The sequence below is a fragment of the Tachysurus fulvidraco genome, chromosome 10 (genome assembly GCF_022655615.1).
Source record: "Tachysurus fulvidraco isolate hzauxx_2018 chromosome 10, HZAU_PFXX_2.0, whole genome shotgun sequence".
In the NCBI taxonomy this organism is placed as follows: domain Eukaryota; kingdom Metazoa; phylum Chordata; class Actinopteri; order Siluriformes; family Bagridae; genus Tachysurus; species Tachysurus fulvidraco.
Window position 1 is genome coordinate 3975010 of NC_062527.1, and position 9839 is coordinate 3984848.

General features: G+C 39.4%; 1 protein-coding gene across 2 annotated transcripts; it reads left to right on the forward strand.

The window, feature by feature from the left end:
- The first annotated feature begins 1432 nt into the window (after positions 1–1432).
- On the forward strand, positions 1433–6721 carry drd4a (dopamine receptor D4a). Of its 2 annotated transcripts, XR_003443228.2 has the most exons (5): positions 1433–2253; positions 3771–3883; positions 4241–4833; positions 5894–6013; positions 6266–6395. XR_003443228.2 is itself a non-coding variant. In XM_027163814.2 (4 exons), exons 1-4 carry the CDS (start codon positions 2008–2010, stop codon positions 6466–6468), a joined length of 1155 nt encoding a protein of 384 aa, XP_027019615.2. In that variant the 5' UTR covers positions 1438–2007; the 3' UTR covers positions 6469–6721. The 2 variants fall into 2 exon arrangements, 1 of the variants encoding a protein (XP_027019615.2); XM_027163814.2 differs by lacking the exon at positions 5894–6013 and having other exon boundaries at positions 1438–2253; positions 6266–6721.
- The last annotated feature ends 3118 nt before the right edge of the window (positions 6722–9839 follow it).

Below are 9839 nucleotides of genomic sequence, written 5' to 3' on the forward strand. Positions count from 1 at the left end.
GCTAGCTATTTTCATCTAAGCTAGTTTGTACATTCTTGTTTTGTTCTTGTTAAAATGTAATATTTAAGACATTACATCAGCTAGTTTTATTTAATAGTTTCTCAATAGAACTCATTAATTGTTAGTACCTAATTTCTGCTGCTTGTAATTTTGTATTTAAATCTGAGTAACGTTTTTGAATCTGTAACTCTGATGTCAAGTATCTGTCAGCTGTAAACAAGGTTAAAACTACAGACTGAACTGTAAAAGAATGTATGGTAAATTAACACAGACACAGGTGACATTTACAATTATATTTGACATTGAGTGATTTCTTTATATAAGAACAAGCTTTATTTGTTTATACCTTTATTCACTTCTCAAAATAGAAAGAACACAAAACATGGATAGCAGAACAGTTAATGAGCCAAATGGCTAATTTATTAAAAATATCTGTTGCCTGAGGACAACTTTTCAGGTGTCTCAGAGAAATGTTTTATTAAATTGGGTCAACCAAGCTGAGAAATTTTGCTTGGAAAAAAAACAAATGGCTGCAGGGGATGATATACAAGTGTCAATGATATATGATATACACCTGACACACATGTGCACCTACAGTTTACTAAAAACACTGGCAGGTTCAGTGGGATTAGGTTTTGTAGTCAGACCTAAGAGACCGAATTAAAGACTGATGATTATTAGTCACTCTAAGCAAAAGTTAGCCATTGTTGCTAACTTGCCTCACATTTAGTTTGAAAATCCACGTGATTTCCATCCAAACCTCTCTCCTAATCTCCCTTCTCCAAAACCATGATCACATGGTCAAACACATGACTCATCCGATTCATTCACCTTGATTCACCTGACTCATTCATTTTGTGTCATTTTAAACACAATTATATTTTTCTCATGTGATTTTATTAGTTTGTATGTGTATTTATATCCACATTCGATATTTTTTTATTTTCACTGTGATTTTTACAGTCCAAATTATTAATTTGTGGGTAGTTCATGTCATTTTATTTGCCTCAATCATATTTACATGTGATTATTATTTATTTCATTTATTTACTATATATTTATATTTTACACCTGAATTTGACATAATTCATTTATTTTTCTGGTTCTGTATTTGTTTTAACACTGCTAAATTATTTTCATTTACTCTGTAAGGTTTTTTTTTTCATCCACGTGATTCATTTAGTTTTATTTAGGTCATTTATTCCGTTATTAACGTCGGGCATAAAAGATAATTTAAAAAATTGTATTTTAGTTTGGTTTATCCGCATAAAATCATAATTCTGTATGTATTAAAGAAATGACTTAAACGTTAAATAGTTAATAAGCTACAGGACATTAGCACCTGTAGACACTGTATTTGAATGGCACAGAACATCCAAGTAAAACATCCAAATACACGAAGTAACAAATAACACAAATAAATGCCAGAGTTGTTTCGCTGTTCTAATGAGCAGGACCCCGTCATGTTTGGGCAGATAAAACCAGCACAAACGCTGAACTGCATCTAAGGAGGATTCAGCACTCAGCAGTCTGTCAGAGCTTTGAAAACGAGCAGCGCTTTGAAAATCCTCCCCCACACAAGCACCATGAAGCAGTAACCTGCTGTGTGCGAGCCAATTCTGCATCGCATATCGTCGGAAAACAGAGTATTTGCAACTCTAGTGCGAAGTAGAAAAGTTATGCCTGGAGTTTGGAGTCGTTTTATTTGTTAACATGCAGATTTGGTGATTGTGTTTGTGCGTAAGGTGCGCGTTAATGCGCTTAAAGGAACGTCACGCGCGCGGGACTCGAACGCAGGAGACAGCTCGAATGTGCTTGAGTGTTTGTGAAAGGCAGATAGGTTCGTGGGGACTAATGTCAGAGAGGAAAGTGTTTTCGGACGGAAACTGTTTCAGACGGCTGGCGGATGAGCGGAAAGCCCTCAGGCGAACTTGCCCCCTGGGTGAGGGCTGGTGCTGAAGCGGAGACGCGCGTCGCGCTGAGGAGAGGCACCGGATTTCTACAGAAATGCCCACCAACCTCACTGCTTCTGCCAGCCACACCGCACAGCACTCAGCCACGGACTACAACTTTCCCGCACTCGTATTTGGAGTATTGCTGATCGTCGCGATTATCTGCGGGAACCTGCTCGTGTGCCTCAGTGTGTACAAAGAAAAGGCTTTAAAAACTACAACTAATTACTTTATAGTAAGTTTAGCCGTCGCTGACCTGCTCCTCGCAGTGCTGGTTCTACCCCTGTTTGTGTACACAGAGGTAAGTGAAAGAACCATGGGATTTTCTAGGCGTTTCAAAAAGTTGAAACGCTAGTCATTTAGAAAAGTGTGAGGTCAATAACTTTCAAAGGGAAAGAACACGTGTTAAACGCATTAACTGTATAAAGCCAAACTATATGGCTTTACCAACATACCTGTGCTTCCTAAACATCTTGTTCCAGATTTAGTCTACCTTTGCTGATATAATAAGCTATACTGTTCTGGGAAGACTTTCCCATAGATGTTTGAGTGTAGCAGTGGGGATTTGTGCTCATTCAGCCACAAGAGTATTAGTGAGATCAGGCATTTATGATGGGTGAGGAGGTCTGAAATGCAGTCAGTCAGTTCATCATCAAGTGGTTTATTGTGGTGTTTAGATCAGGGCTCTGTGCAAAATACTTGTGATCTTCCAGCCCCACCTTGGTACTCCATGTTTTCACTGAGCTTGCTTTGTGCACTGGATCAGGATTGGGCCAGTTCTATTAAAGGGGAATCACTGGAACTACACAATGGCAATTTATCTGCAATGTTACAGCTACATAGGCATTCTAGACAATTGTGCTTTCAAATGTTTGGACAAGAACCACATGTTGGTGTAAGTTGTTCAGAAACATTTGGCCATAATGTTTAATTCATTAAATGTAAATTTCTTGTCCTTTTGGTTATTTGTTTTAAGTTTTGTTACGAGAATTGCATTTATTCTTCTGAGCTGAAATCCATTTATCCATTCACTAAAAGTGTCGGCTTTGCTTCATTTGGCATGTGTTACGAGAGTGACACCTCCTACAGAGTGCATCTGTGTCACCTTGCTTCTCTTTCCCACCAATGTACAGCTTTCAATACACAACACACATTGTGACCATCATGCAGGGTCCAGCAAAACAGATTTGTAATAACAACCTGTACCATAGTCTGTAAATGTTGAGTCTTTATATTTTACACTACACCACTTTGCTGGAAAAGCTGAAAGTGGAAGGGTTAGCTGGATTACCTGGTTGCTTCTGGTCAAGGTCTTGCGTGACATCCTTACTGTGCAATTCAACGACAATTCCTCATTATAACAATCCACACTCTGTTGCCAGGAGCTCATGCATTCCACTTGTAGGGCAAATATGGGTCATTGGCATAAGAAAGGAGCTATTACCAATAAAACAATTGAGTCTCTCTATTCCTCATCATTAAAATGCCATTAGACCCTCTTATCTGAGGGTTTTTTTAAACCCCTTTTTACACTTGTGTGTATCAGACCCAGAATAGCACATCAATTTGAGCGACATGGAGAGAGCGTGTCTGGTTTGTTGGGATTAGGACACAAAATACGCATCATTTGATGTTTTTGGACTCAGACGTTTTGCTGTCTAGCAGCTATTGAGAGGAGAAAGAGATATGACTGACAAAAAAAGAGCAACAATAACATCAATTTAATTGAGTAAGGGGGAGAGAGAGAGAGAGAGAGAGAGAGAGAGAGAGAGAGAGAGAGAGAGAGAGAGAGAGAATCATTGCTCTTCTGTGTTTCAGTTCCAGGATGGAGTTTGGTCCCAGAATATGACCGTGTGTGATGGCCTGATGACCATGGATGTGATGCTGTGTACTGCCTCCATATTCAACCTCTGTGCAATTAGCATTGACAGGTAGGCTTGAGAAAGAGAGAGAAAGAGAGAGAAAGAGAGAGAGAGAGAGGCTGGATTTGTAATATTTCACCTGATCTTGCACAGTAACTTCATACAGATCATATAGGTGCCTACTGTATATGAGGGACATAAGTACTTCAAGGCACGAACATCAAACCTGCTAATCAAGGATGGCTGCAGTGTTAATTGTGTCTGACACTGCGCACACAGAACAGTGCACAAGATGAAAAGTGCACAGGGCAAGTACAAACAAAAGAACCAAAATAAAAGCTAGGGATTTATGAGAGTTTTTTGTTCTGAAATTTGTGCACAAATAGTAGTTGATCTTCTGCTAATAGCATCTCTGTATTATTGCAGGTTTATTGCTGTGTCTGTCCCACTCAATTACAACCGCAAACATGTGGACCAGCGGCAGATTGTCCTGCTGTCTGCCACATGGATCCTGGCACTAGCCGTGGCCTCGCCTGTGCTGTTCGGCATCAATGATGTGCCAAATCGGGACCACAGCGAATGCAAGCTGGAAAATAACAACTATGTGGTCTACTCATCTGTCTGCTCATTCTTTGTGCCCTGCCCCATCATGCTGCTGCTGTACTGTGGAATATTTCAGGGCCTCAGAAGGTGGGAGGAGGCGAGAAAAGCCAAGCTGAAGAGCAGCACGCAGGCTTGTCAAAAATCTGAGGAGCCACCTGCATCTCTCCCACCGCTGGCTTCTCTACCACCACCTCTTCCCCCTGTCATAGAGAATGACTTTACAGACCTTAATCTGAAACAGAGGGACCAGAATCCTGTCCCTGACAGTCCTTATACAATAGAATGTAAGAATGGGCCTGTAGCATCTCTGACCTTTTCGGATAGTGGTTACAACCAAGATCAGAACAAGGAGAAGAAGCAGGCGAAGATTAATGGGAGGGAGAGGAAGGCCATGCGTGTACTTCCTGTCGTGGTGGGTGAGTAGATCTTTAATGATATCTTAACACTTGCTAAAAAAAATAGAGCAGGACATACAGGTCTTAGTACATGAGGACAGCTTCAGTGAGCTTTGCCACAGAGTCTAAAATCTCTGCATCTGTACAGCATTCTTTAAAAAGTTATTCCATTAATTAGTGTCACATGGCACTAAATAAGCAGTATGGTGGTCCTTTAATCTTGTTGTAGAGAACCTGGACATTTTTGTGTTTTCTGTGCTATAACACTTCATTGTCTTGTTATTAAGAAGCATATATATAAAAACCTTGTTTTTCTGCTATTATGGTATATTTGTAAAATACCATAAAAAACAAAAATAATAAAAATTTTTAATAATTACAACTTTTGTGGAAGGAACACATATGGGTGTCATGGTCATAAGTCACAAACATACTTCTGGCCACGAAGAATACAAGCTCTGCATTTTACTTTTCATTTACATGCAAAGTCTCACTGGTTTCTCAGTGAAAATGGTGCAAAATAGAGAAACACATTTAAATCATTGATGAATTTCTGAATGTAAATACTGTACAGGACCCACATGCAGTGAAACTGAGTGACTCCTCTGAGCCACATTGGCTAATCATGCTACTTAAATCCTCCAATCCTATTATGGCATAACCTTTGTCCTAGGCTGGACGCAGGCATACGGAGTTAGGACACTAACATTTACAGCATTTTGCACACACACCCGCAGCCAGAAGTGTTAAACACAGCAATGCTAGCAGGTTGTACTGTACAGCAATGCTAGCAGGTTGTACTGTACAGCAATGCTAGCAGGTTGTACTGTACAGCAATGCTAGCAAGTTGTACATAGTGAACACTTTGTGTCTGTGTGGTACAGAAAGTGTAGTGCCTTGGACAAGCTCTCTTAATGAAGTTTGACAGCTTCAGTTTGGAGAAAGTATACTTTGGAACAGAAAGTCAAACTCTTACCAAAGTCATTTTGGTTTTGTATTTTTTAATGTATGTGTATTTGAATCACATTCCTCATTATGTATAGCAGTGCTCCTATTGCTCCTTCTTTCTTCTCCCGATTAGTCCCTCCACCCCTTTCACTTCAACCTGTCGCTTGTGATGGAGTGATGATGGTCTTCAGCAGTTGACGACACGGACAGTGACAGAGAACTGGTCCATAATTCATAAACTGAGGACAGATGAGTCAGTCAGCCACACCCCTCTTACTAAGAACAGCTCTGAAAGAATACAAATCAATCCTGACAGCCTGCAGGCTAATTTCTCAGTCCCAATCACCTCTTAGACATTTTTAGCTAGTATGTGAAATTAATTTAGCTGTTTCACAGGTAAAGCGTCCCCCCTCCTCTTGAGCATATCATCTTGTGCCTTTAACATGACACCTGATTACAGGACGTTCTGGCAGCAGAACTGACGTACTCTCTGTTTTTTTTTCAGGTGCCTTCCTCTTCTGCTGGACTCCGTTCTTTGTGGTGCACACGCTGCGTGCTCTGTGTGAGGACTGTGACATTCCCAGCAGCCTCATAAGCATCGCCACATGGTTGGGTTACGTTAACAGTGCCATCAACCCAATCATTTATACTGTCTTCAATACAGAGTTCAGAAAGTTCTTCAGGAAGTTCTTACCCAAATGCTGCTAGACACTTTGCATGCCTAATGCTCATTTGGACAATATGCTTGGAGCCTGACCATGATTGTAAATTGAGGCAATGCTTACATCTTGTAAATAGCAGAATGTGTATTCTACATTGTTTTTTTATTTACACTTAATGTAGTGGGACACTTCATAGGCTCTTATTGCATGTTGCACATGACTGACGTTGTCTTCAGCCAAGGTCTTTTCTCTATTACCCAAAATTTCACACTATTGACCAGGATAAAGTATTTACTTAAGATGAGTGAACGAATGTGTGATGTAAGCATCTTTATATGTACAATAAGCTCCAACATTATAGGTCATTGCTTGGGTGATAAAGAGCTTTATATCTGACCACATGCATGAGAGTTAAAAACAACATGCTCCAGCTTCTTCTTCTGTCACCTGTCTACAGATAAAAAATTAAGTATTAGCATTGAGAGAAACACATCAGTTTCAAAGTCAATCTTAAAATCCATGGGCCTGTGTAGCTGCAGACCTTCATTCAAACCAAGTAACACATGATTACTTATTCCCTTGGATACTCTGATTTCTTGTTGCAGATTGATTGACATCTCAAGTCAAGTCAAGTCAAGAAGCTTTTATTGTCATATAATTGTCATATAAATATACCATATATTGCTGTTGCAGTACACAGTGCAGTACACAGTGAAATAAGACAACGTTTCTTCAGGACCACGGTGCTACATAAAACAAAGACAGGGCTAAGGACTTAGTAAGTTAGTCGTAGCCACATAAAGTGCATCTGTGCAACCTGGTGCAAACAAGACAAGACAAACAAGAGAGTGCAGGACAAAAGACAGTGCAAACAAAAAAATACAAGACAATACACAAAAGCCAATACACAAAAGACAATAAACAGAAACAGCGCCGACCAGTGTAAATACAGTATGTTTAACAATATTGCGTGTGCAGAAATACTGGAATGAACACAGTATTATAGCAGATGTTACCTGAGATATTGTAAAGGGTTCTTCAAAACAGCAAATGACTGAAATATGAGACAGCATGTGCAAAGAGCAAAGTGTGTGTATTTGTTGTAGGTCTGTGATCTCTAAATTGTCTGGAGTGTGTGTGATTGTCTTTGGCATGAATTGGCATACTGTTCAGACTGTCTGCTGGCATGAGTCTCCTGGGATAGTCTCCAGGCTTCCTGTGAGCCTGTGTAGGATACATGCTACAGAAAATAGATGGATGGATTATGTGCACTTGCAAAAGTTAAAAAAAAGTTAATGCCAAGGTAAAGCATTAACTTAAACATTAACATAAACAACTCTAAAACACCTACAATATCTGTGGCAGTATGAAGGTCAAAATAAAAAGGTAGACCATGTATTGTAGTAAGATTTTAGTATTTTCAATCATTTATGACAAACAGGATATCAGTTCTTTATATTTATTATAATATAATAATTATATAATATATAATTATATTTAGACCAAGACCATGCCAAATAAACCCTCCTTGCCTGTTCAACCTTGAAACAGGCATGTGCAATTGATGGCTCTATTGATATGTGAGTGGCACATAAAGTGACCGGTCATATTCTGTGGCTGGTCTATTAAGCAAAATCAAACAGCTGGCTCTGTGTAAGCTCGCATACCAGGGTGAGAAACAGGATATTTTCCATTGGTGTTCTTCTCTATCTGATGATCACTGTAAATAAATGAGCTGTTTAGTCAGTGGGATTTATTAAATAAGCCCTCCACAGGTGTCATGTGATTAATCAAGAAAAATTGATATCACTGACCTCTGCCAAGAAAGCTCTCTTATTTGGAGTCTCGACTACATTCACTTCAAAAGAAAAGTCCATGTTTCAGAGGTCCCCAAAGGCCAACAGTAAACCCTCTGCTCAAAGGCACTAAAGCATTTGCAGCAGGAGAAAAAACCCACAACTTTTCTCTCCATTTGAGGACTGAGAAGTTTGTTATTATAAAAACACTAAACCACACAAATTCAACAGCAGAAGAGCCAACTAAACAGAAGGAAATAACACACAGTTTAGCATGAAATGATGCGTCAGAGAGTTTGCACTGGATGAATGAGCTGCCACACTGAGTGCCTCCTGCTGTGCTGGTGCAAGAGCAGACAGAAAAACAAGGGGACACAAGGCATTATGTATGTTTGTGTTTTGTGTTGAGGTTTATTACTTGGTTAGTACACAGTTGAAGTCCAACACTTCGTTGAAGTCTACCCTTGACTGGTTAAAGTGATTTAAGTGAAAATCGTCTTCCCAAATAACTTTAACACTGCAAGGTGAAACATCAAATTTAGTTTTGCTCTTTTTGACCCAATATTTCCTTGTTCCTGGCATGGGCTTGGGAAAGGAAAGCAACAAAATGAAGCTGACCTTGATATTACAATACACAGAGTGGAGAAGAGAATAAATTATAGCTGGTTCACAAATGCCTGGAGGCGGATTAGACTAGACAACCCTGCAGAGCCCCCTGCCACCGAAAGACGGTTCCCATCAGTGAGTCACAGTATCATAAATGTAAAGACTGATCTTACGACAGCACCCTGACAGCATGACCTTGAACGTGACAGTTTCATTTGATAAATATTTAATTAAAGACTGAACATGGTTTTGATACATCAGGAAGGGCAAACCAAGCCAAATACTTTATACTGAATCAAAACTACTTCGATTTGTTTAGTTTTTTTTTGTTTGTTTGTTTTTACATGACGACACAAAGTTATTCTGTATTTTCATCAGCAATGCATTGTAGCTAGAAGCCATTATAACTAAACGCATCAATAAATGCTGCCATTAATCAATCTGGATTGTGCATCATTAAAATGCTAAATCATAGATGAGTACATTTGTTGGTAAATCAAAAATGTCAAATACTTTTTTAGATATTCAGGCTACATGCTGTGGTGAATCTGTCCAGTTGAGCGTGTGGAGTTCATCAGCTCAGGATTAATATGGATGAAGCCAGCTGTGTGGCAGTGGATGACACCTCAGAGAAAAGCCAAGCTAATCTCTTCTACGTGCCAGTCATTAAATAATGGCCATTTCAGTAATGCTCACAAGTAATCACCAGCCACTTTAATAGGAACATCTGCACCCCTGTCCGTTCATGCAATTACCCAATCTATTGAACAAATGGTAGCTTCAATGCAATGTGTAAAATATACAGAGCAAGAGCTTCTGATTTTGTGGACACATAAAATGAGACCACATTGATTTTCACTTTGGCATTATTGTTGGTTTGAATATTTCAGAAACTGCTGATCTCTTCTAATTTTCACACACAACAGAACACTGTGTGGACGACAAAGATCAGAGGAGGTTGACCAAACTCGTTCGAGCTGACAGGAAGCCAACAGTAACTCAAATAACCATTATA

Coding starts and splice junctions, on each gene's coding strand:
- drd4a (XM_027163814.2), top strand. CDS start 2,008: ATGCCCACCAACCTCACTGCTTCTGCCAGCCACACCGCACAGCACTCA. Junction 2,254..3,770: donor CCCTGTTTGTGTACACAGAG/GTAAGTGAAAGA, acceptor TCTGTGTTTCAG/TTCCAGGATGGAGTTTGGTC. Junction 4,834..6,265: donor TGTACTTCCTGTCGTGGTGG/GTGAGTAGATCT, acceptor TTTTTTTTTCAG/GTGCCTTCCTCTTCTGCTGG.